The sequence below is a fragment of the Pan paniscus genome, chromosome 21 (genome assembly GCF_029289425.2).
Source record: "Pan paniscus chromosome 21, NHGRI_mPanPan1-v2.0_pri, whole genome shotgun sequence".
Classification (NCBI taxonomy): Eukaryota; Metazoa; Chordata; class Mammalia; order Primates; family Hominidae; genus Pan; species Pan paniscus.
Genome location: NC_073270.2, coordinates 1,849,734 through 1,876,829, shown reverse-complemented (window position 1 = coordinate 1,876,829; position 27,096 = coordinate 1,849,734). Strand labels below are relative to the sequence as shown.

Genomic DNA, 27,096 nt, shown 5'->3' with positions numbered 1-27,096 from the left:
ATGATCCCTTATTCATTCAACAAGTGTGCGGCACTACTGCTATGTGCCAGGTGCTGCAGTAGGGGCTGGGGGTACAGTGGTGAGCAAGACAGACTCGCTGTCTGCTTTGTACGTCCACAGCTGGAGGGGGGCAAAGGCCAACAGGGCACTACAGTGCTGAGTGATCCTAGGCAGCTGTGGGGCTCAGGAGAGACTCCCTTAATCCATTCCAGGGACCAAGGCAGGCTTCTAGGAGGAGGTAACATCCTGGCTGAGGCTCAAAGATCAAGCAGGAGGGAGGGAGGGGAATAAAAACAGCCTTGGGGCTGGGGTAGGAGGGAAGCTGGGTCATGGAGGTCGCGAGAGTCCTCAAGGCCCTGTTTGGTGTGGGAGTGGGGACAGAGTAGGAGACCCTGTCCTGGCCTCACATATCCCCTTCTTACAGGCAAAAATGCAGTGCCCAAAATCAGAGCAGGGACAGGCCCACACCCTCCAGCCCCACTGTCTAGTGCCCTTCCCCCTGCCACTGGCCTTGTAGGAACACCAGATCTTTCTCTGGAAACTTCTGGAGCCTCAGCCACCTCCATCACCTAGGGAAGGGGTCACCCTCTGGCTCCCCACGCTGCAGATGAACCCTGGCTTAAATAACAGTTACCCCAACCTGGAGAAAGTGACCCCCTTTCTGAGTCCCTTTCAAGTCTCATCACATCAGTGAGAAAATGTTCTTTGCTGCTGCCCTGTCTTCAGATTTAGTAGCCACTGATCTCCTATTTATGTCAAACAGAGAGCAGGTCTCCACCCACAGCTCTGGGCCTGACACTGTGTCCATTTCCAGGGATCCTTTCTATTTATAACAGAAGATAACTTGCTTGTCACTTGGTATATCGAGTTTCCTTTTACAATAAATCCACTGTCAACCGTAAAACACAATTTAGGGGAATTGCCACTGGGGAAATCCATTGTGGATTAAATATTAGATATCTTTGACTGATGCAGACTAAAGTATATGGGGATGAAAATTCATGATATCTGTAATTTACATTAAAATATTTCAGAAAGAAATAGATGAAGCAAATATGGCAAAATGCTAATGTTATATCTGAGTGTTGGGTATATAATTCAAAATTATATAGATACACTCTTCTGTGTGTCTAAAATTATTCTAATTCAACCTAAGTGAGTTGATTTAAATAAAACATTGGCCAGGTGTGCTGCCTCCTGCTTGTAATCCCAACACTCTGGAAGGCCAAGGCGGGAGGATCACTTGAGCCCAGCAGTTTAAGACCAACCAGAGGAACACAGTGAGACCCCCATCTCTACAAAAAATTAAAAAATCAGCTGGGCATGGTGGTGCATACCTGTGGTCCCAGCTACTCAGGAGGCTGAGGCGGGAGGATCACTTGAGCCCAGGAGGTCAAGGCTGCAGTGAGCAGTGATCGTGCCAATGCACGACAGCCTGGGTGACATAGTGAGACTCTGTTTCAAAAAATGAAAGAAGAAAGAAAGAAAAGAAGGAAGGAAGGAAGGAGAGAGAGAGAGAGAGAGAGAAAGAGAGAGAAAGAAGAAAAGAAAAAAGAAAGAAAGAAAAGAAAGAAAAAGAAAGGAAAGAAAGAAAGGAAGAAAGAAAGAAAAGAAAGACAAAGGAAGGAAGAAAGAAAACATTCTGAGAACAATCTTCATGGCTGACCCTGGGTATGGCCAAAAGTGTGAACATGAAATGAGAATGGAAGAAGACTGGGAAAGGCAGAAAGAACCTTCTGGGATGGGAAAGCCAGCCCTGTATCTGGGAGGCACACAGGCCCTCTGTATCTATCTCCTCCCTCATCTGCAGCCCCTTCCCCTGGGCCCCCCTGATTCTCCACCGCAGCCCTGGCACCTGGTGCTCTAAGAAGCTCTTCTCCAGTATATCTGCTCTTGGGTTTGGGGCCAGGGAGGAGTCCAACAGCTTAGCTGTCCCCAAGCCCTGGGAGGCCTAGCCACTCTGCCAGTGTCTAGGCTGGGGAGGGGGCAGAGGGCCCAGCCACCTTTCATCAGCTGGTTCCACCCCCTTGGATCTGGGTCCAGGCATTTGTCCTCTCACTGTCCACCTCATGGGACAGGCAGGGAAACTGAGGTCCAGGCCTGACCCAACTTCCCTGTCCTGGGGCCTGGACTCTTCCTAAGGACCCAGGACAGAGTCCTGCAGAGGGAAGAGGAAGAAGAAGGCTGAGGGCACAGAAAGAGCCAACAGCAAGACTTCAGCCCTCAGCCAGCTAGGGTCATACACAGAGGTAGGGGACAGGGCCCCAGAAGTCTGAGGTCCCTGAGATCAGAGAATCGCAGTGCAGGCTGTAACCCTCAGCCCCGGCAGGAGAGGGTTCTCCCCTCTGTAGCTGTGTCCCCCTCCGTCAGTGCTGCCCCAGTTTCCCCAGCTGAGGAGAGGCACCCTCCACTCATTGCTCAAGCAGAAGCCTCAAAGTCACTCTCAACTCCACCTTCACCCCCAAATCCAGTCGGGTCCCCCTCTTCAATGTCTCCCCTTTTATTCACTTAGTCAACAAATGAATCTTAGTTTGGGAGGCCGAGGCAGGCAGATCACTTGAGGTCAGGAGTTTGAGACCAGCCTGGCCAACATGGCAAAACCCTGTCTCTACTAAAAATACAAAAATTAGCCAGGCGTGTTGGCAGGCGCCTGTAATCCCAGCTACTCGGGAGGCTGAGGCATGAGAATCACGAACCCCGGGAGGCAGAGGTTGCAGTGAGTGGAGATCGTGCCACTGCACTCCAGCCTGGGTGACAGAGTGAAACTTTGTCTCAAAGAAAGAGACAGAGAGGGAGGAAGGGAGGGAGGGAGGGGGAGAGGGGGAGGGGGGAGAGAGCGGGAGGGAGGGAGGGGGGAAGAGAGAGAGAGGGAGGGGGGAGAGAGAGAGAGAGGGAGGGAGGGAGGGGGAGAGAGAGGGAGGGAGGGGGAGAGAGAGAGAGAGGGAGGGAGGGAGGGGGAGAGAGAGAAAGGGGGGGAGAGAGAGAAAGGGGGGGAGAGAGAGAAAGAGGGGGGGAGAGAGAGAGGGAGGGAGGGAGGAGTAGGAGGAGAGAGAGAGAGGGAGAGAGGGGGAGAGAGAGAGAGAGGGAGGGAGAGACAGAGAGAGGGAGGGAGGGAGGAGTAGGAGGAGAGAGAGAGAGGGAGGGAGGGGGGGAGAGAGAGAGAGGGAGGGAGGGAGAGACAGAGGGAGGGAGGGAGGAGTAGGAGGAGAGAGAGAGAGGGAGGGAGAGAGGGAGGGAGGGAGGGGGAGAGAGAGAGAAAGAGAGAGAAAGAGAGGGAGAGAGGGGGAGAGAGGGAGAGAGAGGGAGAGAGAGGGAGAGAGGAAGAGAATCGCAGGCTCAGGTTCCCCTTTCCCACCGGAATGGATTTTTTGGTCAAAGCCGTCAGAAGGCGACCTCTGCTGGCGAATTTTTAAAACTGCAGTCCCTCAGGTTGCGGGCCTTAAAGGACCAAAAACAAGATCCCGCCAGCTGCATAAAATCAGAAACTGGGCCCGGCGCGGTGGCTCACGCCTGTAATCCCGGCGCTTTGGGAGGCCGAGGCGGGCGGATCACGAGGTCAGGAGATCGAGACCGTCCTGGCTAACACGGTGAAACCCCGTCTCTACTAAAAATAAAAATAAAAAAAGATATTAGCCGGGCGTGGTGGCGGGCGCCTGTAGTCCCAGCTATTTATTCGGAAGGCTGAGGCCCGGGAATGGCGTGACCCCGGGAGGCGGAGCTTGCAGTGAGCCGAGATCGCGCCACTGCACTTCAGCCCGGGCGACGGAGCGAGATTCCGTCTCAAAAAAAAAAAAAAGAAAATCAGTCAGGAACTGGTGGGGCACGGTGGCTGACGCCTGTAATCCCAGCACTTTGGGAGGCCAAGGCGGGCGGATCAAGAGTTCAAGACCAGCCTGACCAACATGGAGAAACCTCGTCTCTATTAAAAATAAAAAATTAGCCGGGCGTGGTGGCACATGGCTGTAATCCCAGCTACTCAGGAGGCTGAGGCAGGAGAATCGCTTGAACCTGGGAGGCGGAGGTTGCAGTGAGCCGAGATTGCGCCATTGCGCTCCAGCCTGGGCAACAGGAGCGAAACTACGTGTCAAAAAAAGAAAAAAATCTGAAACTACGTCCCACCCCTCACTCATTCTACAGATGAGGCTATTGTGACTCACCTAGAATTAAGCTCTGGTCTCCTCCACCACTGCCCCTGCCGGCCTCCCAGCTATTGTTTTCCACAGCTGCACAACACCCTCTGGAAGGATGCTGCCATGCTGCCTGGCTTGCGCCTACCTCAGGCTTTGGCACTCCTGACACCCCAGAGTAGCCCCTACCCGCCCTCCCTAGCTGGGTGGGAAAACTCTGCCCCATCCTGGGCTGGACTTTCCATCCGCTGCACCCCTGGATTCCTATCCTAAAGTCTGGCATCCATTTGCCATCCACACACCTGGAAGCTGCTCACCTGCCCAGTTTCTCCTGCTTGGGTAAAGGGACTGTTTCTGGATCTGTATCATGTGCAGATGGCCCCAGCCTCCCCCCACCTCCAACCCCCAGCATGCCTTAGGCTGTCATTATTCTTCTCACAGGACAGGGCCAAGAAGAGGAAAGGAGGTCCCAGGTGTGGTCTGAGCAGAGCAGAGGGGGCTGTCACCTCCCTTGAGCTGCACGTAAGACTTCTATTGATGCAACACAAGATAGCATTTAATTTTTTTTGTTGTTGTTGTTCCTTTTTTTTTCTCTTTTCCTTTTTTTTTTTTCTTTGAGCCGGAGTCTTGCTCTGTTGCCCAGGCTGGAGTGCAATGGCGCAGTCTAGGCTCACGGCAACCTCTGCCTCCCAAGTTCAAGCGATTCTCCTGCCTCAGCCTCCTGAGTAGTTGGAACTGCAGGCACGTGCCACCACACTCTGCTAATTTTTGTATTTTTAGTAGAGGCAGGGTTTCACCATTTTGGCCAGGCTGGTCTCAAACCCCTGACCTCATGATCCTCCTGCCTCAGCCTCCCAAAGTGCTGGGATTACAGGTGTGAGCCACCGCTCCCAGCCTTTTTTTTTTTTTCGTTTTTTAAAGTAATTTTTAATTTGTGGTTATATAATAGCAGGGTTACAGATTCTTGGAAAGTTAAAATGTTTCAGTTTAGTCTAAAGTCCCCTTTGGGGGCCCCGTGCAGTGACTCACGCCTGTAATCCCAGCACTTTGGGAGGCCGAAGCGGGCGGATCACGAGGTCAGGAGATGAAGACCATCCTGGCTAACACGGTGAAACCCCATCTCTACTAAAAACACAAAAAATTAGCCAGGCATGGTGGTGGGCACCTGTAGTCCCAGCTACTCAGGAGGCTGAGGCAGAAGAATAGCTTGAACCCAGGAGGTGGAGGTTGCAGTGAGCCAAGATTGCTCCACTGCACTCCAGCCTGGGCGACAGAGCGAGACTCTGTCTCAAAAAAAAAAAAAAGGGTCCATGAAAATCTGACCTTATGATCAAAACATTAAAATTGAGTTTAACATTAATAACGCACTAATATAAAGGTAAAATTTGGCTTATTTGGTATGAAGTCATACAGGAAGCATTGTCAAATATAAAATAATGTTTGGCTTTCTTTGGGCTATATTTGTATAAATATGTTATTGGTATGTGTTCCAAAGTTATGGGAGACTCCTATAATTCTGATATGTCTTAGTGTGCATTATCAGTAGTAATTATAATTGTTATGTTAAAATTATTGTGTGCCACAGAAGTAACAGATTTCCTTGTCAATTGTGTCTTTAACTATGGCTACCCTAAAACTTTTGGTCATCCATAAACAATTGTTGTCTTGTTTTGATCCTCTTTAGAAGGGTTTTATACTCAGCTATAAAGCTCTAACAGGTGCTCTTGAATGCAGGTTTCTGATAAATTTGGAGATTGTGACATCAGAATACAGGAAAAATGGTTAGGACTCTTAGAGAGCTAAAATGTTCATTAATATCAAGCAGGACAGGAATTAACTGCACGAACTGAACTAATAGGAGACTGGAGTGATCTTTTTGATATTTTGCTTAAAATATTGCTAACACTTTGTTTTGCTTTTCAAAGTCAAAGAAACTTTTCTTTATTTTATTTTATTTTTAGACGGAGTTTCGCTCTTGTTGCCCAGGCCAGAGTGCAATGGTGCAGTCTCGGCTCACCACAACCTCCTCCTCCTGGGTTCAAGCGATTCTCCTGCCTCAGCCTCCTGAGTGGCTGGGATTACAGGCATGTGCCACCACCACACCCAGCCAATTTTGCATTTTTAGTAGAGATGGGGTTTCTCCATGTTGGTCAGGCTGGTCTCTAACTCCCGACCTCAGGCGATCCGCCCGCCTCGGCCTCCCAAAGCGCTGGGATTACAGGCATGAGCCACTGCATCCGGCCTCGAAACTTTTCTTTTGAGCTATTAACAGCTTTTAACAATTTAGTATACTCCCATGAACAAAATTTGTAGCATACTTGTTTCTCTCTCCCTGATTTTCTCCAGAATTTGGAAACTATCTGTGAGTATTCTTAAGTTATGGCGATATAGTTATTTGCACAAGTGTAATAAGAATCTGTTTTCTTTTGTAACAGGACACAATTGGAAAAACTGGTTTTTTTACCAAGGCCTTGACTGGAATGGTATGCTTTCCTTTAAGGAATCAAACTTGATTTATGAAGCCAAGAAAGCCCTTGGAAACTGGCCTTATATTTTGTGTACACAGTCCCTGTACAGGGCTTCTGATCTGTGGTAAGCAAAGAATGCCCTTTCTGAGAGGCCGGGAACCCTAGGTTATCTTGCAACCTCAAGAGGAAACTCATAGGTATTTAATGGTACAATTCCACGGCTAGGCTCAGCTTTACAGTCTTATCTTAGATTCTTTCTATGGAATAATACATGTTACACTGTTAACTTTTAGCAACTTTTACTTTTGTTAGTCAGTTTGAGATTGTAATTATGTACTAGATGTAAAGCCTAGGACCTAGACAGAAGTGCAGATAAGGTCTGACTTATTCCAGCATTTAACTCCATGTGTGCTAGGTCTTACCCAGCTACAAAGCAGGCAAGTTGTACAGTTAAGAGTTATGGTGGCATTTTATAAAGCATTCAGGAGGCCTAGTCGCTCTTGTTTTTGTTTTCTTTAGATGGAATGTCACTCTTGTCGCCCAGCCTGGAGTGCAATGGTGCAATCTCAGCTTACTGCAACCTCTGCCTCTGGGTTCAAGCTATTCTGCCTCAGCCTCCCGAGTAGCTGGGATTACAGGCACCCACCACCATGCCCAGCCAATTTTTTGTATTTTTAGTAGAGACAGGGTTTCATCTTGTTGGCCAGGCTGGTCTCCAACTCCTGACCTCAGGTAATCCACCCGCGTTGGCCTCCCAAAGTGCTGGGATTACAGGCGTGAGCCACCGTGCCCGGCCCCCTAATCACTTTTAAACTGTACAACATTTCTTGCATAAATTCCCTTTTATAAAATTTTTACAATTTACACAATCTCTGACATGCCTCAACTTTCTAACTCGTTGTAAACATCCTTCTTTTTAAACAACCAGTTCATTTACTTTAGAACAAGAATTTACCATATAAGATTATTTTTTATATAAATTCTCTTTTCTTTAATATCAAAGATGATAAGTCCTTTCCCTAAAGAAACTTCCTTCACGTCTGTAGACTAGACTTCCTAAGGCCACAGGATTAGAAGTTAGGGTATTTAACTAAATAGTTCAAGATATAGCTGTCTTTATTAAACCAATATTGATGTTTCATTATTAAAAATTATACAAGCAAAGATTATTCTGTTTGGATTGAGTTATAGTTTTGTACCCTCTATGCCAAATTTTGACACCTTAAAGTATGAAATTGCGGCCAGGCGCAGTGGCTCATGCCTGTAATCCCAGCACTTTGGGAGACCAAGGCAGGCGGATCACCTGAGGTCAGGAGTTCGAGACCAGCCTGGCCGCTGCACTCAAGCCTGGGCGACAGAGTGAGACTCCGTCTCAAAAAAAAAAAAAAAGAAGAAGAAAGTGGCCATCCTGCAAGCCACATAACTCACACTCTGCAAGGCTTAACTTCTCCCTTGGCATCATAAATTTAGTCCTGCAATTTTTTTTTTAACAGATCCAAAGTATTTGGTACTATAGAGAAGGGAAACATGGCTTCCCTCCACCTTTCATGGTTCTTTGGCTGGGCTATGAATTAAATTGACATGAAACTGAGTAACAGGAGAGAAACCATATTTAATTACATATCTGTGCGTGGAAATCCCACAAAATATGAGACTCAAAGAAGGGTCCAATGATTGAAGTTTAAGGAATAGGGTCTTAGGGCTTTGGGGGATTGGCGGAGACACAGTTATGGGAGGGTGAGGGGAAGAATTATTGTATGGTAAATAATGGTTGTCTTGCTGTGCAGATAAAAGTCTCTCTGGTGGCCAGTGTAGTGGCTCAAGCCTGTAATCCCAGCACTTTGGAAGGCAGAGGCAAGCAGATCACCTGAGGTCAGGAGTTTGGGACCAGCCTGGCCAACATGGTGAAACCTTGTCTCTACTACAAATACAAAATTAGCTGGGCATGGTGGCATGCGCCTATAATCCCAGTTACTTGGGAGGCTGTGGCAGGAGAATCACTTGAACCCGGGAGGCGGAGGCTGCAGTGAGCCGAGATTGCAACATTGCACTCCAGCCTGGGCAAAAAAAAGTGAAATTGTATCTTAAAAAAAAAAAAAAAAAGAAAGAAAGTCTCTAGGGTAATTCTTCTGGAGCAGCCTTTTTCCTGATACAGGCACCTTTACTAATGTAGATTTCCTTGATAGATGTAAATTTCTTTTACCAAAGAATAGCTTTCCAGAGCTACTCCTGTGTCTGCAGTTTCTCTGAATAACCAGCTCAAAGTATGTCAAAGAGGTGTATTTGCGGGTGGCACATTCTGGTTTCCCACAGTCATATTTTGGGGGTGCGTATGTCCTGAGCCCCAACAGTGGCAACACTTCCTGAACACCTGCCTGCTAAGCGAGGGGTCTGGCCCCTTCCCTAGTGCCTGCTCACCTCTCACCCCAAGCATTAGCCTGGAGAGTGATTGATTGCTTGTTAAGTAAATGAATGTCTTGGAAAATAACACAACAGGCAGGCCAGAATTATTTGTAGAAGTCAATATGCACTGAGCATTTACTAGGTGTCAGAATCTGTGCAATATGTTTTACATCCATGGAGGCAGGAATTTGAGTCTGCATTCGCATCCTGGCCCTGCACTTACAGGCCGTAGCACTGTGAGCAACCACTTTTGTAAAGTTAATGAGAGGCCATCAGGCTGGGGAAAGAAGAGGAGCCTGGGTCCTCCTAGGGTGTAGACATAAATGATTGCCAGCCATTATTCTGGAGGTTATAAGATATGCAACTTCCCCAATTACTCCTGCAAATAACACCACTGTTGCAGGTTGGCCTTTTGAGATATCTTTCCAGTTGGTGTTTTTTGTTTGTTTGTTTGTTTGTTTGTTTTTGTTTTATTGAGACAGAGTCTTGCTCTATTGTCCAGGCTGGAGTGCAACGGCGCGATCTCGGCTCACTGCAACCTCCGCCTCCCGGGCTCAAGCAATTCTCCTGCCTCAGTCTCTCCAGTAGCTGGGATTACAGGTGTCCGCCATCATGCCCGGCTAATTTTTGTACTTTTAGTAGAGACAGGGTTTCGCCATTTTGCCCAGGCTGGTCCTGAATTCCTGACCTCAGGTAATCCACCCGCCTCGGCCTCCCAAAATGCTGGGATTACAGGCGTGACCCACCACGCCCTGCCATCTTTCCAGGTTTTTTGCAGATTTGGCACCCCATGGCTCCACCTAAACCCGATGTCTCCACCAGGACCACCAACCCTGCCCCTGTGGCCCCACCCAGAAGCGATTCAGCCTGTAGGAGCACAGCTTCAACCCCCTATGATTTCATCTCCACCCCAACCAATCAGCAGCAAGCACCTGTTACCTGGCCACCCCCAACTCTTGCCCTATACTGCCTTTGAAAAACCCCTGACCTACAAGCTTTGAAGATGATTTGGGAAGAAACTCATTTCCCCTGTGGCATGGCCAGCCTCATGGTCTTTCTTTATGCAGTGGGCAGAAAGAACCCCTCAGGTGGTTACAGTATTTGTCAGGGTAGCTCAGTGTGCATCAGAGACCAGTTCTGCCATATACAAGGTGTGTGACCTACACAAGGCTCTCGACTTCTCTGGGCCTGTTTCTTCATCTGGAAAACAGGGATAGTAATAGCATCTCTCCAAAAGGCCATGAAGATTAAATGCATTAATTTGTATCAAGCCCCAAGAACATGCCTGACACTGAGTCAGCTCAGTACACACTGGCAGTTAGGATTTCTGTCCTATGAAGAGGGCACTATTATTATCCCCGCTTTCCACATGACTTACTGAAGCACCAGTATTTGAACTGTTTTTGCTCCAGGGAACTCTCTTCCTGTGTGAAAGGAATTATGGAGATCTCAGGGTGATGCCAGAACCAACTGTTTGCACATAGCTTTTGTCAACTGGGGATCAACCCTCATGAAATCTGGATGGCAGAGAGCCTCAATAAAGCCAGCCCTTTATTATACAGTTCTACCATCTGGATCCTCCTCCTAGCTGGGCTGTAGGGCAGATTAGAGACACATAGTAGGCTCCTGGTCTTGCTGGGAGCCACACCCACCCTCCGCCTGCCTTTCCCCTAGCTCTGGGCGGGGACAGCTTTATACAAAACGAGCTGCCTCTGGCCCCTCCCATGCAGAGCGGCTGGGGAACTGGACCAGCAGGTAAGTGGGCAAAGCGGGGCGGCTCAGGCCTGTGAGGGTGCAGCTGCAGCTACCAAGGCTGCTTGCTAGCTAGGAGCACGGGACACTGACCGGGATATGGCAGGGGCACTTATCTGGAGCCAGCAGGTGTCCCGTGGCCTTTCCCCTAGTTTCAGGCTGCCATGTCGGGAGAGTCCAAAGAGATAGGAGGGAAGAAAGGTTTCCTCCTCAGCTGGCATGTGGAGTCAGGACAGGCTGAGCCATCCAGGTGAGAGATCAAAGAGACAGGAGGGAAGAAAGGTTTCCTCCTCAGCTGGCATGTTGGAGTCGGGACAGGCTGAGCCATCCAGGTGAATTCCAGACCCCTGGTGCCTCCAGACCAAAAGGCTGGGCCCATGCTGGGTGTCATGGCTCATGCCTGTAATCCCAGCACTTCCGGAGGCTGAGGCAGGTGAATCGCTTGAGCTCAGGGAGTTCAAGACCAGCCTGGGCAACGTGGCGAAACTCCATCTGTACAAAAAATACAAAAATTACTCAGGTCGGACGTGGTGGCATGAGTTAATAGTCCCAGCTACTCAGAGGCTGAGGTGGGAGAATCGCATGAGCCAGGAAGGTTGAGGCTGCAGTGAGCTCAGATCATGCCACAGCACTTCAGCCTGGGTGACAGAGCGATATCCTGTCCTAAAAAAAAAAAAAAAAAAAAAAAAGACTGGGCCCCCACTGACTTTACCCAGGGCCATCTCCATGCTATCTCGGAACAACTTGACCAGGCTGAAGCCACAGGAGCCTGGGAAGGAGGCTGGGAGTTGGGATGGACGTGGAGGGGAGGGGAACTGGCCTGGGGGAGGCTGCTCCACCAAGGTCAGCCCCATGGGAGGCCTGAAGCCCTTCCTGGCCTTGGGAGGGAGGAGAAGGGGGAAGAGAACTCACTGTCCACTTCTACTGGCCAGGCTGAGCGCCTGTTATCTCATTCCCTTTTTCCTGGTCTGCTGAGCCCAGAAAGGCTGGGCATTCCCAGACCCTTTCACACATGGAGAAACCAAGGCCTAGAGAGGGTGAGCAGCTGACCTGAGGTTGCACAGCCGGTGAGCACAGGCCTGAATGTCTGCCACAGCCTGAGATCAGGGGTGGGGCAGGGTTCGGGGAAGCACTATCTCCTCCCTGGGCCTTGGTTTCCCCACCTGTGCAATAGGGACATTGAGTTGGGATGAGTTTCAGGGAAACTCTGAGGTCCCAGCAACAAGAGGTAGAGATGGCCTTCTGCTACATGTGGCTGTGAACAGTGAGGGTGGCTGAGGCCAGGCTCCCAGCGCCCCAGCTGCCTCCTGCCTCCTGGCACCTCCCTGCCTCCCTCTCAGCCGCAGCTTCTCATTTTTCCTTGTCTCTGTGCCTCTGTTGTCCTTTCTCCCCATTTCTGCTTCTAGCTTTCGGTTCTGTCTGTCTCTTTGTCTCAGTCTCTTCTCTCTCACTCCCCTTCATCTCCCCCATCTCTCCCTGTGGGTTTTGTGGTTTTGACCTCTCAGCCTCCCTTCTTCACGGGCTCAAAGTCAGTCCATTCCTACCCACTCTCATGAGGGTGAGGCCAGGCCCTAGGTAGACGCCTACAGGCCTCACTAAGTTCTCCAGGAGCCTGGAACCCAGGAAAGCATTGGCTCAGACCCTTGCCCAGGAGTGAGATGTATCCAGTGTCAGGCTGCCACCTGGCACTGCCCCAGGGGTCACCCTGGCCAACACAACCCTCATAGCTGAGGCGGGTTTCCTCCAGTCTGGCCCACAGGGCTAGGTGCCTACCAGCTGGCAGATGATCCCTGCAGAGCGAGAACCCAGCCATGGTGCCAGGAGCTCAGGTGGCCCAGCCCGTGGCAAGCCAGATGGTCACCTGGGCACTGGGGGAGAGGACAAGCCCCCGCTCACATGGAGATTACACTCCAATGGGAGAGACCAGCGCTCAACAGATAGACACAGATAAACTCCCGTAACTGAGCTGGTGTCAGTAATACTTTGATGGAGGAAAACAGAGGGCAGGAGAATGTGGAGGGGGGCGGGAGACATTGGGTGGGATGGAAGCTGCCTGAGCTCCCTGGAGGAGATGGCCCAGCCCACACAATGACGGTGCACTGGCCCTGGTCAGAACCCCACTCCCAATTCTCTTCACTTTCTTGGGCTGGGGGCTCACAGCTTTTGATGCAAGAATACAAAAGAGAAACCTTTGCCTGGAACTGATCCTTCTAGCTTTTCTATCTGTCGCCCACCCATTATGGGGCATCTTAACTGTCTCATGCGAAGCCTTAGGTTTCTGGTCTCTGGTGATCACATAAGGGGTCCTGGATCCTTGGGAAGCAGATATGTCTCAGAGCCTCTCTCAGCTTCTCCTGAGCCTGTACCCCATTTGTCTCTTTCTCTGGCCCAAGTCTTGGGAGGCCATCTGTGAGCAGAAAGAGATCCTGCTCAGCTTGACCCCCATGGCCCCTTCAGAACCCCTTCACCCTGAGGCCTTTCTCAGGGCTGGGTCCACAGTCAAGCATGCCTGGATGTAAAGCTCAGCTCCCAGCTGTCTGACCCTAGGCAAATTTATTTCCCTTTTAAACCTCAGTTTCCTCATCTGTAAAATGGAGATAATCATAATGCCAGCCTCAGGACTGTGGAACAAGATTTCACAGGTAATATGTTCGAAGAGCTTAGCACAGGGTCTGGCACAATAAGCAGCTGATGAGTGGCAGCTATGGTTGTCACTGTTGTCATGGTGATTGTTAGCTCTTTTGCTGCAGCTTCCTAACCCTCCGAAGGTTTACTCCTGCTTCCTCCCTGGCGCCTCATGTTTCTCCTCACAACAGCCAGCACGATCCTGTTAAAAACTAGATTAGAGCTGGTCTCTTCTGCCCACTCACGGAGCTTTTTGCTCTAGAGAAAACACCCAAGCTGTCACCACAGGGCCACAGGGCACCTGCCCTGTCTCCTCCCCTCCAACCTTGCTCCCGCTGCTGCGGCCACACTGGCCTCCTAGCTGTCCTTTGAACAGCAAAATCCACTTCTGGGACAGAGCAGCTGTGGCCGCACCCCAGGGCGTTTTCACTTGCTGTTTTCTCCCCTGGACCGTGCTTTCCGCAGACAGCTCACTCCCACACTCCCTTCATGTCCTCTCCTTGACCGCTGCACGTTCCCCATTCAGGAGCTTTGCTTTCCTCCGGAGTCCTTGCCACCATCTGACTTGCTCTATGTTTCTGTTTTTAATTCTGCTTCGTGACTGCTTCCTCCACCTTCCTGAGAGCAGGGATTGTGGTTGAGCACACAGTTGGTGCCCAAGAAATATTGGTTAAAATGAATAAATAAGAACTGCAAGGTCACTGTAAAACAAACAAACAAACAACAACAACAACAACAAAAAAACCAGAAAATACAGATATGCATCTTTTAGAAGTATCCCAACTCATTCCGAACACCAGCCATTCTGTGTCTCTCCTTTTCTCTGGGGCCTTTTTGCACATGTAGTTTCCTCTGCCTAAGACATCCCCTTCGTTGACATTGATGGCTGTTCCTCACTGTGTCCCCAAGGTCCAAAAGCGCACCTCACTTTTGAGGAAGGAGATAATTTGGGAGTGGGCCAGGGCCATAGGGCAGATGGGTCATGTGAGGACACACCCCCACTGTGCCTGGTTTCCAGACAAGGAAACAGACCCCCGGAGCCAAATCCCATCCCTCAAGTGACACAGCCGTGGCAGCACCTGGGTCAAAACCAGAGAATTCGTCTTTGTGGGGAGCAGGGATTTAGGCGTTCAGTGCTTAGGAGTTGTCGAACATACAAGAAAGTGAGGCTCCTTCTGCCCTGTCTGCCCTCATCTCCCCATCCAGCCCTCTGTGGGAAAGCTACTGATGTTTGTAAATGTTTAACTGGACACTCTCATTAGTTTAATAGCTTTTCATATGGCAAAGGTCACCATCATCTGCAGATTCGCCTACTCCCCTTAACTACTGACTTAGCCCTCTTTACTAGGTATATCATTTATTGCTTTTGCTATATCCTTGTTTATTTTGCATCTTCGTCTGCTGTCTTGACCTGGAAGGGTGAGTCAGGCCTGTACTGCTGGACTGTGCTTCTGTCCATTTCTCCTGGAATGTCTGAGGCTATTTCAGGAAATATTCAGAATACAGATAGTCACTACAATTTTGACTCCTTTATGAATTAGAGTTTTGATATATGAAATGACTCTTGGTCTCAATTTATACTTTTGGTACCAAATGCTATATGGAGGCCTCTGTGTTCCTCTGTTCCTCCCTCTTTCTCTCTTCTCCTTTTTTTTTTTTTTTTTTCATATCTCTGTAAGACATTTGCCCCCAAGGGTCTAAACAACTACTTTTGTTAAATTTTGATTTTTGATCAAATCCTGGTTGGGACAGGACCTAAGTTTCAGAGTCAGAAAGTAGGTGGTAAAGGAGATAAATGTATTCATTAGTTTTTGGTTACTATAATCTGTCAATATTATCCTGGAACGTGTATCTCTGTGCACTTAGTATGGAGTAGTTTTTGTCTGTTTGTTTCTTTTAGTTTTTTGAGACAAGAGTCTTGCTTTGTCGCCGAGGCTAGAGTGCATTGGCGTGCTCTTGGCTCACTACAACCTCCACATCCCGAGTTCAAGCAATTCTCATGCTTCAGACTCCCGAGTAGCTAGAATTACAGGTGCCCACCACCATACCTGGCTAATTTTTTGTGTTTTTGGTAAAGACAGGGTTTTACCATGTTGACCAGTTGGAGGCTGGTCTTGAACTCCTGACCTCAAGTGATCTGCCAGCATCAGCCTCCCAAAGTGCTGGAATTATACGAGTGAGCCACTGCGCCCAGCCTCTGAGTACTTTTGTTGTATATAAAATAAGAGTGACTTAAACAACATAGAAGATTTTTTACAATTTAACAACAACATTAAACAAACAAACAAAACAGTTCAACACAGGCAAAACAGGGCTGGTATGGGTGCTGTCTGCCACAAAATCCCAGAGGAGCCTCGTATGCATCTAACCCCCACCACATGCCTCATAGCACAAAATCGTTGCTGGAGTTCTGGCCATCACATCTGATTCCAGACAGCCAAAGGGAGGAAGAGCAGAAGGGCACACTCCCTTATTGTTAACTCTTTCCCTGTTTGCCAGAAGGAATACCCACTTGTGACTGCAGTGTTTACCCCAAGATAACTTTGCCACAAAATACCTCGCTTTTATTATTATTTTTGCCTTGCTCTAGTATATTGACTTTGGAAACAAAAGACATCACTCTATTTGTAGCATTCTGGTTTTAGTCGTGGTATTTCCATTTACAAAACAAAGTAATTCTCGATCGCTGAAAATAGCAAATCCTAGCATTCCTATGTGTGATGTTAACATTGTTCTTGAACAGTTGTTGACCAAAGATTCGTTTGATGAATCCAGTTTTTCTGAAATAGATGAGTCTGATGTTAGTTCTGGTTAGAAATAACTTCAAAAACAGTTTTTACATGTCATTTTCACATTGAAAATCAGTCAGATTTAGGGTTGGGCGTGGTGGCTCACGCCTACAATCCCAGCACTCTGGGAGGCTGAGGCGTGGGGATCACTTGAACCCAGGAGTTCGAGACCAGCCTGGCAACATGGAGAAACCCCGTCTCTACTAAGAAATATAAAAAATTAGCCGGACATGGTGGTGCACGCCTGTAATCCCAGCTACTAAGGAGACTGAGGCACGAGAACTGCTTGAACTCGGGAGGCGGAGGTTGCTGTGAGCCGAGATCAAGCCACTGTAGTCCAGCCTGGGCTACACAGTAAGACTCTGTCTCAAAAGAAAAAAAAAAAAAAACAGCAGTCAGAATCAGTCAGATTTGCTTCAGCCTCAAATAGCATGTTTACATACAATTAAATGAGCACTGGCAACGAGCTGCACTCTCTTTTCTAAACAGGAAACGGGCTAAGGAGACTACTCAAAGTCGCATGTGAATTCATTGGCCTGTGCTTGATGACATGGCCATGTGCAGCTACAAGGAAGGCTGGGAAATGTAGTCCTTTAGTTGAGTGGCCATTTGTCTCACAAAAACTGGGTCTTTTTTTTATTTTTTCTTTTTTAAGATGGAGTCTCGCTCTGTTGCCCAGGCTGGAGTGCAGTGGCATGATCTCGGCTCACTGCAACCTCCACCTCCCAGGTTGGAGCCGTTCTCCGGCCTCAGCCTCCTGAGTAGCTGGGATTACAGGTGTGCGCCACCATGCTGGGCTAATTTTTGTATTTTTAGTAGAGACGGGGTTTTGCCATGTTGGCCAGGCCGGTCTCGAACTCATGACCTCAAGGGATCCGCCCGCCTCATCCTCCCAAAATGCTAGGATTACAGACGTGAGCCACCGTGCCTGGCCAATAACTACATGTTTTTGAATGCAACTGATACGTTTGCTGAAATAGTAATCTTATAATGATGGTTCATTGAGCCCTTACTATGTGGCAGGCACAGTTTTAGCACTTTGCATGTTCCTAGCAACAGTTCTGATGCTGGTACTGACAGCCTAGCTGTTTTGCAAGAGAAGACTCAAGCACAGGAGGTTAAGTCACTTGCTCAGCTTGTAAGGGTTGAAGCTGGGATTTGAACCCAGGCAACTGGTTCCAGATGTTACCGCAGGGGAGAGCTCCAAGATGGCCCGAGTCTAGAACAGAGAAAGAGGCCAAAGTGGGGGGCCACTTCTTCCAAAATATTCCTGAGAAGCCAGAAATGCTGAAGGTTGCTTGCCATCCCCTCCACTGCTGATTACAGTAACAAATTGTTAAACACACTGGGCAAACCAAAGTAATATATCTGCTGTCTGGCAGTGGCCAGTGAGTTAACAATTTACAAATCCTCAGCTAAGTCATTGAGAAAGGCCCTTCCACCTTCAAAATGTCAGATTCCCAAGCAGCCCCTGCCCTCAAAAAGCTTCAGTCTCAAGGTATGTGCCTGCATGCACCCACACAAGAACAACCTGAAATGAAGGGGTCCTGGGCCCTGGTGAGGACGCCTGAGAAGGTGAGGCAGCCAGAGGTCTCCTGGAGGACCGAGCCTTGCAGAAAGCTTGGATGTGGACAGCAGAGGGGGCTGGTGCTCCAGGCTGGGAGGACAGCACAGGCAAAGGTGTGCCACTGCTGTCTGGGAGCTTCCCCTCCCTCCTTGGGTCGTCTTGGCACCCCTGGAGTGGGCCTCACCTGTGCTATTAGTCAAGTCAGCTTCCTAAGGGAGGGAATGGAGTCTGAGGCCCCCAGAAGGGAGGGGCAGAGCGGGACTGCTAGGGGATCTGACTGCGTTACACCCCAGGAGTGGCTCCTCCCAGAGAGGAAAAGGAGGTGACCAGAAAGGCCACCGAGCACTGGGTTCGCTCAGTGAAGGTATGAGGAAGGAAGTCCCAGCCCTGCGAGGGAATTCCGTGTGTGGGAACCGTGGGGAGGAGCTGCCAGGATTCAGGAGTTTCCTGGGTGAGGCGTGGCCACAACGGACACTCCTGCTTTGTACTAGAAGGAAGAAGCATGGAGTTCAAGACTGCAGTGTGAACTGAGGAGTCCCGGACAGGCCGCTTGCTGCAGAGGGTCCAGTCCGGATCCCAGGAGAGCCCCTCTGCCCCTTCGGACCGCGTCTCCCATCTACAAAACGTGAAGATTGGCCCAGTTGGCGTGTCTCTACCAAAAGGTGCATATACCACTGGTGAGTTCACTTGATACCTAGTAGGGGAATCTTTTCCTTTTTTAAATTTTCATAGTCATGTATTCATTCTCATGTGAATTAGACAAAAATAACGATGTCACCAAACCTGCCATTTCACGATAATGATCAGTAACCCTTAGCGGTGCTTACCCTATGCTGGGACTGTTGGAAACAGCATAAACTCACCAGCATCCTTATATCTCACGACAAACCACGGAGTTCATACTATCACTATCCCCTACTTACAGATGAGGAGATGAGGCAGAGAGAGGCAAAGCCACTTGCCCAGGGTCACCCAGATTGTAAGCAGCAGAGCCAGGGTCAAACTCAAACAGCTGGCTCCAGAGCCTCACTCCTGGCATCTCCCATATTACTGCTCAGACTAAGGATAGATAGAAGAAAGTTGTTAGTAACAGCACAGGTGGGCTGCCACTGGTAGCTGACAAAGGGGTAAACAGATGGCAGAACGGCTCTGGAGGGCTAGAGGAAGTGGTCTCCAAAGGCCACCTAGAGAGTGATATGATTTCAGGAGGAAGAAAAGCCAGATTGAAATCTTATTTCAGGTAACCATATATTTGCATCAGGTAATATGTTTACATGGTTCACAAATCAAAACTCTTATTAAAAGGTATACAGAGGCAGGGCCAGGAGCGGTGGCTCATGCCTGTAATCCCAGCACTTTGGGAGGCTGAGGAGGGTGGATCACAAGATCAGGAGACTGAGACCATCCTGGCTAACACGGAGAAACCCCATCTCTAATAAAAATACAAAAAATTAGCTGGGCGTAGTGGTGGGCGCCTGTAGTCCCCCCTACTTGGGAGGCTGAGGCAGGAGAATCACTTGAACCCGGGAGGTAGAGGTTGCAGTGAGCTGAGATTGTGCCACTTCACTCCAGCCTGGTGACAGAGTAAGACTCTGTCTCAAGAAAAAAAAAAAAGATATACAGAGGCATCACCAACATCCCTGCAGTCCCTGTGTGTCCTTCAAGGGTTGCTTTGTGCAAGTACAAGCAAAGAAAACATGTTTTTCCTCCTCTTCTATGACCAAAAGGCAGTACACTTTTTCCTGGTTCCATTTACCTGCCTTGATTTTGTTTCAAGATTATCATTATAGCCTGGAGACCTTTCCTTATCAGTCACCAAGATCTGCTTTCCTTATTTCTTATTCCTTTAAACAGGTATGTGGTATTCCAGCAGGTCCCTTTAATTAGCCCCCTCTCTGTTGGTAGCCACCCAGGAGAAAATTTCCCATAACTTGCTATTACCAACAAGATCGCAATCTATAATAACCTTGAACATGAGTCATTTTGTCAGGCTTTGGGACAATCTCATGGTGAGAAATGGCACCTGGAGTAGTTTTCCTATTGTGAATGAAGGTGATAATATTTTCATGTGTTTAAAGCTTATTTGTACCTTTTTCTCTGAATTGTTCATATCCTTGGCCCTCTTCTATATGGGGTCTCTTTGTTCTTGATTTTTAAAAACTCTTTATATATTAGGAATGTCACACGCGTCCATGTGAAGAGACCATCAAACAGGCTTTGTGTGAGCAACAAGGCTGTTTATTTCACCTGGGTGCAGGCGGGCTGAGTCCGAGAAGAGAGTCAGCGAAGGGAGATAGGGGTGGGGCAGTTTTATAGGATTTGGGTAGGTAGTGGAAAATTACAGTCAAAGGGGGTTGTTCCCTGGCAGGCAGGGGCAGGGGTCACAAGGTGCTCAGTGGGGGAGCTTCTGAGCCAGGAGAAGGAATTTCACAAGGTAATATCATCAGTTAAGGCAGGAACCGGCCATTTTCACTTCTTTTGTGATTCTTCAGTTACTTCAGGCCATCTGGATGTATACGCGCAGGCTTGGGCTCAGAGGCCTGACAAGGAAGATGAGCCCTTTGTCTGTGATTTATGTGGCAAATGTTTTCCCCATGTTTTCATTTAACTTTTGACCTTGCTGTTGGTATCTTTTGCAGAAGCTGCTTTGTTTGCTTTTGTGTGTTGGATTGAACTTTTCTTTCATGAATCACGGTTAGGAAAGGCTTCTCTTGTTTTCTGCTAATAAAAAGCCAGCTTGGGCCAGGCGTGGTGGCTCACACCTGTAATCCCAGCACTTTGGGAGGCCGAGGCAGGCGGATCACCTGAGGCCAGGAGTTTGAGACCAGCCTGACCAACGTGGGGAAACCCTGTTTCCACTAAAAATACAAAATTAGCTGGCATGGTGGCATGCACCTGTAATCCCAGCTATTTGGGAAACTGAGGCAGGAGACTCACTTGAGCCCAGGAGGCAGAGGGTCACTGAGCCGAGATCATCCCATTGCACTCCAGCCTGGACTAAAAGAGTGAAACTATGTCTCAAAGGAAAAAAAAAATGCCAGCTTGTTCACAGGAAGGGGAGTAATAAGAGAAAACTCTGGGCCCCAGGTCCCAGCATCTTGCTAGGTGGTGAAGCTGAAATTACTCACCTGGTGTCCTTCTCTGCCAGCCCCGCTGCAGGCTGATCTGGGAAAGCCTCTGGCCCAGGGCAGATACCGCCATGGCCTTCCTGATGCACCTGCTGGTCTGCGTCTTCGGAATGGGCTCCTGGGTGACCATCAATGGGCTCTGGGTAGAGCTGCCCCTGCTGGTGATGGAGCTGCCCGAGGGCTGGTACCTGCCCTCCTACCTCACGGTGGTCATCCAGCTGGCCAACATCGGGCCCCTCCTGGTCACCCTGCTCCATCGCTTCCGGCCCAGCTGCCTTTCCGAAGTGCCCATCATCTTCACCCTGCTGGGCGTGGGAACCGTCACCTGCATCATCTTTGCCTTCCTCTGGAATATGACCTCCTGGGTGCTGGACGGCCACCACAGCATCGCCTTCTTGGTCCTCACCTTCTTCCTGGCCCTGGTGGACTGCACCTCTTCGGTGACCTTCCTGCCGTTCATGAGCCGGCTGCCCACCTACTACCTCACCACCTTCTTTGTGGGTGAAGGACTCAGCGGCCTCTTGCCTGCCCTGGTGGCTCTTGCCCAGGGCTCGGGTCTCACTACCTGCGTCAATGTCACTGAGATATCAGACAGCGTACTAAGCCCTGTACCCACGAGGGAGACTGATATCGCACAGGTACCCAGCATCACCCGGAGCCATCTCAGCACTTGGCTTTATCACAAATGTAGGGGAGGGAAAAACTGCTCACCTCCATCCTTCTAGGTTCTTTGGTCGGCCTATGAGTTAAACTGACATAAGGCAGATCAACAGCAGGAAACTCATTTTAATTACTTACATACATACGCATGGGAGTCCCCAAAAAATATGAGACTCAAAAAAGGGCCAGATGATTTCAGCTTCTATAGCACCCTGAGCTACAAAAGGGAATAGGGGCTTGGGGCTACTGCAGGATGGTGGAGACAAATTATGGGAGAGTGAAGGGAGGAAACTTATGGTGAATAAACATTGCACTGTTATGCAGATAAAAGTTCCTCGGGTGATAAAGCCCGTCACCTTTCTCTTCCTGGTTCAGATACCCCTTCTTGGTACAGATACCTCGATAGCTTTACTAATAAAAATTTCCTTTAGATGTAAATTTATCTTACAAAATGGCAACTTTTCAGAGCTACTCCTTAGCCTGCAATTTTTCAAAATAACCAGCTAGAAATAAAAAATATGCCAATAGGTCAATTTTGGGGTGGCATATTCTGGCCTCCTACAGTCATATTTTGGGATGGCATGTCCTGAAGGCCCTTATTTCCTAGACGGTGGGTGGAGCAGTGTTCTTCCTTAGGTGGGGGCTCTCCCCTTAGGTGGGGGATTCTCCCCTTAGGTGGGGGCTCTCCCCTTAGGTGGGGGATTCTCCCCTTAGGTGGGGGATTCTCCCCTTAGGTGGGGGCTCTCCCCTTAGGTGGGGGATTCTCCCCTTAGGTGGGGGCTCTCCCCTTAGGTGGGGGATTCTCACCTTAGGTGGGGGCTCTCCTCTTAGGTGGGCGGCTCCACTGCTCAGTCTCCAGCTAGCTCCTCCTCTGAACATTGTGGTTGCCACTGCTGTGGGGTGATAAAAGGTGTAGCTTCCAAGTCAGAAAGCACCAGGTGGAGTCTGGCTTTGCCACTTTCTCCCTGTGACCCTCAGGTAAGGGGCGAAGCATTCTGATGCCTCAGTTCCCTCTAAAATGGGGGATGATGGTCCCCACTGTGCAGGCCTGTTAGGAGGCACAGGGGCTTATCCCTGCACAGTGCCCGTGCTCAGTGGGCAGTCAGTATGAGCGGTCATTATTGCCACCTTGTTAGTTATGTGTATTTATTAATAATAACAGGTGATCTGTATTCTATTATCACTGTCATGATTGTTGTTCTGCAGCCTGATCCCCTCCCCTGACCAGGGATCTGATTGACCTGTCTTGTCCTTTGCAGGGAGTTCCCAGAGCTTTGGTGTCCGCCCTCCCCGGAACGGAAGCACCCTTGTCCCACCTGGAGAGCCGCTACCTTCCCGCCCACTTCTCACCCCTGGTCTTCTTCCTCCTGCTATCCGTCATGATGGCCTGCTGCCTCGTGGCGTTCTTTGTCCTCCAGCGTCAACCCAGGTGCTGGGAGGCTTCCGTGGAAGACCTCCTCAACGACCAGGTCACCCTCCACTCCATCCGGCCGCGGGAAGAGAATGACTTGGGCCCTGCAGGCACGGTGGACAGCAGCCAGGGCCAGGGGCATCTAGAGCATCTAGAGGAGAAAGCAGCCCCCTGCTGCCCGGCGCACCTGGCCTTCATCTATACCCTGGTGGCCTTCGTCAACGCGCTCACCAACGGCGTGCTGCCCTCTGTGCAGACCTACTCCTGCCTGTCCTACGGGCCAGTTGCCTACCACCTGGCTGCCACCCTCAGCATTGTGGCCAACCCTCTTGCCTCGTTGGTCTCCATGTTCCTGCCTAACAGGTGTGCCCTCATCTGGTCCTAGGGAATCCTAGTGGGGGAGCACTTCATTTCAGAACCCAGAATTCCAAACGCACCTACTGGGCTGTACATGTAGTGGTTAAGCACATGTTTGGGGAGCACCCCGGTCCAAATCCCAGCTCTGCCACTTGTCAGCTGTGTGTAAGACAAGTCACTTCAGTTCTCTGTGCCTCAGGGATATTTATCGGAAAATGGGAGCAGTAACATTCCACCTCCTAGGACTGCTGGAAGCATGATATGAGCCGATTCTATAAAGCTCTTGGAGCGGTGCCTGGCACGTGGCAGGTCCAGCCTAAGTGTTGACCATCGTTGTCATCAGTCCATGAGGAGGAGCAGATAGCCACTGAGGTTCCCATTTGTAAGGGGAAACCCTGAGGCTTGGAGAAAGAGCTTGACCTGGTCTAATTCCCAGGATTTCGGCCCTGCCTTCCTGCCTCTAACCTCCTGCTGGTTCCCTTAGAGCCACAGTTCTAGAAGAATGGCTGGGCAAGTTGATAAAATGCAGATTGAACCAGCCTAGACTGGGACCTGGGATTTCAATTTTTAGTAAGGAACCCAGAAGGTTCTGAGGCAGGGGCTTCAGACCCCTGTAGGAGAAATACCACCTTGGGATCTTGACATTTGAGGTAGGTCCTACAGCCTCGTATCCACGCTGGCCTGCCTGTCCTCACTGGCCTGCTTACACCCACTCTCGCAGCCCAGAAGAAGGACAGTGAGGACAGAAGAGCTTGACAGAAAGCTTGCCAGGAAGCTGGATTTTCTACCTTGGGACCTAGAAACTGGAAAGAGGATGGAGGATTTGAGGGAAGCAGGACCAAAGGCTCAGACCTGCAAATCCAAGAAACCCCAAATATTAGAATTACAAAATCTGAGTCATGGAATCCAAGAATCTTGGAGCAGAAAGAGTCTTTAAGGGTATAGGCAGACCTCTGTCTGTTCTTACCCAGGGCGTGAACCAGTCTTGGGGTTCTAGAGATTGGGACCCCAGGGACAAGGACCTCTGAGGAAGGACAGTGGTCCCAGATGTAGGTTTGCATGGAAGGCCACCTGTAGAGAGATGCTCCTAGCAGCAACAAGCCAGCTGCCAGGACCCCTGGAGATCAGCAAACTCCACATTGCAGAGGCAGGTAGCTGAGGCCAGACGGGGAGGGGTCCCCTGAGGAGGCACAGCAAACCCTACTGAGCCAATGCCCGATCCAGCCATCTTCACTTCAACTCAGCTTCCTGGCTGAGGCTGAGGGTGTGTTGCAGGAGGAAATGCCAGCAGGTAAACACCAGGTGGGCCCACAGCTGAGCCAGGCCTGCGTGCTCTGCTCCTGGAGGTCACGCAGCCTTGCAAAACTCCGATTTGGAGGCTCAGAGGCGAGTCTCAGCTTAAACAGTAGAACTGGGATTTGAACCAGGACCATCCAGTGCCAGAGTCCATTATGTTTTTCTTGCTGGGGTGCCAGGCCCTGCCGTTAATGCTGGGGATGACTCAGGCCAGCCCTGCCCGCTCAGGGGCCTCCCTGACCCACTTGAGCCAGGCCACCTGGAATTTTCCACATGGGCCTAAACTAACTATGGAGACACTGGCCATCCACATGCCGCCCAGTGGGGCGGGGGGTCAGAGGTCCGGCTTCTCACCTCCACTCACCTCCCCTACTTTCCTCTAGGTCTCTGCTGTTCCTGGGGGTCCTCTCCATGCTTGGGACCTGCTTTGGGGGCTACAACATGGCCATGGCGGTGATGAGCCCCTGCCCCCTCTTGCAGGGCCACTGGGGTGGGGAAGTCCTCATTGTGAGTATCCGGCCGGTGGGGCTGCTCCCGCTCCGTACCCCTCACCCCTAGCCAAGGCCTGGGAGAGCTTGGGCGCAGCCCTTTCCAGCGAGCAGGGTCTGTGGGGCTCTCCCGGGAAGCCCCAGGTGGGAGAAGCGCCCCTTCCTCATTTGGGAGTGGAGGCTTAGGGAATGGAGGTGACTGGTAGGCCTCTTCCCACCATGTGTACCTCAGCAGGGGCCTTCTCTCAAGGGCCCTTGCCTTGATCATGGGCACATGAATCAGAAAAGCCACTGGATTCTCCTTGGCCCCTGGGCGGTCAACTCATGGGAGCCGTCAGCCCCGCAGGATCACTCCCAGAAGGCTCTCCTTGCACCTAGAGAGTATTCCGTGGGTTTCCCTGAGCCCTGTGAGAGTTCTTTGCTCTGGCGCTCGCCCCGCAAGCCCCGTCACTCTGCATCTCTTCCCTCCCGTCCCCGCAGGTGGCCTCGTGGGTGCTTTTCAGCGGCTGCCTCAGTTACGTCAAGGTGATGCTGGGCGTGATCCTGCGCGACCTCAGCCGCAGCGCCCTCTTGTGGTGCGGGGCGGCGGTGCAGCTGGGCTCGCTGCTCGGAGCGCTGCTCATGTTCCCTCTGGTCAACGTGCTGCGGCTCTTCTCGTCCGCTGACTTCTGCAATCTGCACTGTCCCGCCTAGGCAGCCCACCGACCCCGCCCCCATCGCCCACGGACGGAACTGGGGTCCAGAGAGGCAAGGTCACAGAGCAAGTGGCAGGAACAGAGAGACAGAGCCTGAGTAATTGAATCATGAACGCAAGTGCCCACTAGGGACTGTGGGGAAGATGGCACCTGGAAATGCAAGGTGCAGCTCTATCCCCAACTCTGTGTCACACTACCTGTGACTACCAGCTCAGATCTCCTTTGCTTTGACTCTCAAGAGAGGACTGATTTGCAGCATCTAGCTGGAGGCAGGCCCAAGGGTGTTAGAAGGGAAACAGCTGGGACGGCCAGCTGTCCCTTCAGGCTGTGTGACCTTGGGAAAGTCATTTGGCTTCTCTGTGCCTGTTTCTTCATGCATGCAATGGGGATTCCAGTAAGTACCAACTACCTCACAGGCATGGCACGGAGACAAAAGGAAAAAGCAGCCCGCATCAAGCAAGCCCTCCTGGGCCACCTGCTGATCTGACAGTCCATCGTAGTAACAAGAGTGGCAGTCTGCACAACGTAGAAGTGACCAGAAGGGTTGAGACAGGCCCCTGCCCTCTCTCCTTTGCCCCTCAGTCTCACAGAGGGGCTTCTACAAGACAAGCAGCTAGCGGTAGAATCTTGGGCATCTTGGCTTTCGGATTCTCAGTGTGGAGGGATGTAGTACCCCACACACCCCTTCCTGTCATCCTTCCTGGCCCATAAAGCCCACTTGTTGGAGAGTAAGTACCCTCCTGGAAGCAGGGAGAGATGATTTGCCGGTGGGGCTGGGGAAGGCCCATCCCTGAGCCTCTGAAAGTGAACTCCCCGACCAGGTTGGGGACCAGACATGCAGAGCCCCTGGAAGTATTCTCTCAAATGGAGGCAACAGAGGTGATTGTTATTTTGTTTTAGTTTCTGTTTTTCATTTTTTTAAATAAAGGCATTCCCTGCTTTTACACTCAGATCTTCCTTCAAAGGAGAAGTTCAGGCATGGCACAGTGGCTCACACCTGTAATCCCAGCACTTTGGGAGGCCAAGGCGGGCAGATCACTTGAGGCCAGGAGTTTGAGATCAGCCTGGCCAACATGGCAAAAACCCATCTCTACTAAAAATACAAAAAATTGCTGGTCATGGTGGCACATGCTTGTAGTCCCAGCTACTCAGGAGACTGAGAATTGCTTGAACCCCAGAGGTGGAGGCTGCAGTGAGCTGAGATCGTGCCACTGCCCTCCAGCCTGGGTGACAGAGCAAGATTCTGTCTCAAAAATAATAATTTTAAAAAGAAGAAGTTTAATGTGAACTCCGAAAGTGTGTAATTAGTTTTCACTTGGTTCTAAGCTCA

The 27,096-nt window shown here is 50.3% G+C and overlaps 2 protein-coding genes across 5 annotated transcripts in view; one reads left to right on the top strand and one right to left on the bottom strand.

Annotated features, from left to right (window-relative positions):
- Positions 1–27,096, bottom strand: part of FAM110A (family with sequence similarity 110 member A) — a 331,582-nt gene that overhangs the window by 197,250 nt on the left and 107,236 nt on the right. The gene's annotated exons all lie outside the window — the stretch shown is intronic.
- SLC52A3 (solute carrier family 52 member 3) lies at positions 10,611–26,710 on the top strand. Of its 4 annotated transcripts, none has more exons than XM_003821251.4 (6): positions 10,611–10,753; positions 18,223–18,408; positions 20,880–21,497; positions 22,779–23,293; positions 24,967–25,090; positions 25,552–26,710. In XM_003821251.4, exons 3-6 carry the CDS (start codon positions 20,931–20,933, stop codon positions 25,762–25,764), a joined length of 1,419 nt encoding a protein of 472 aa, XP_003821299.3. In that variant the 5' UTR covers positions 10,611–10,753; positions 18,223–18,408; positions 20,880–20,930; the 3' UTR covers positions 25,765–26,710. The 4 variants fall into 4 exon arrangements, with proteins under 4 accessions (XP_003821299.3, XP_034803145.2, XP_054960525.1 ...); XM_034947254.2 differs by having other exon boundaries at positions 10,693–10,753; positions 20,371–21,497; XM_055104550.1 differs by having other exon boundaries at positions 10,723–10,753; positions 18,226–18,408.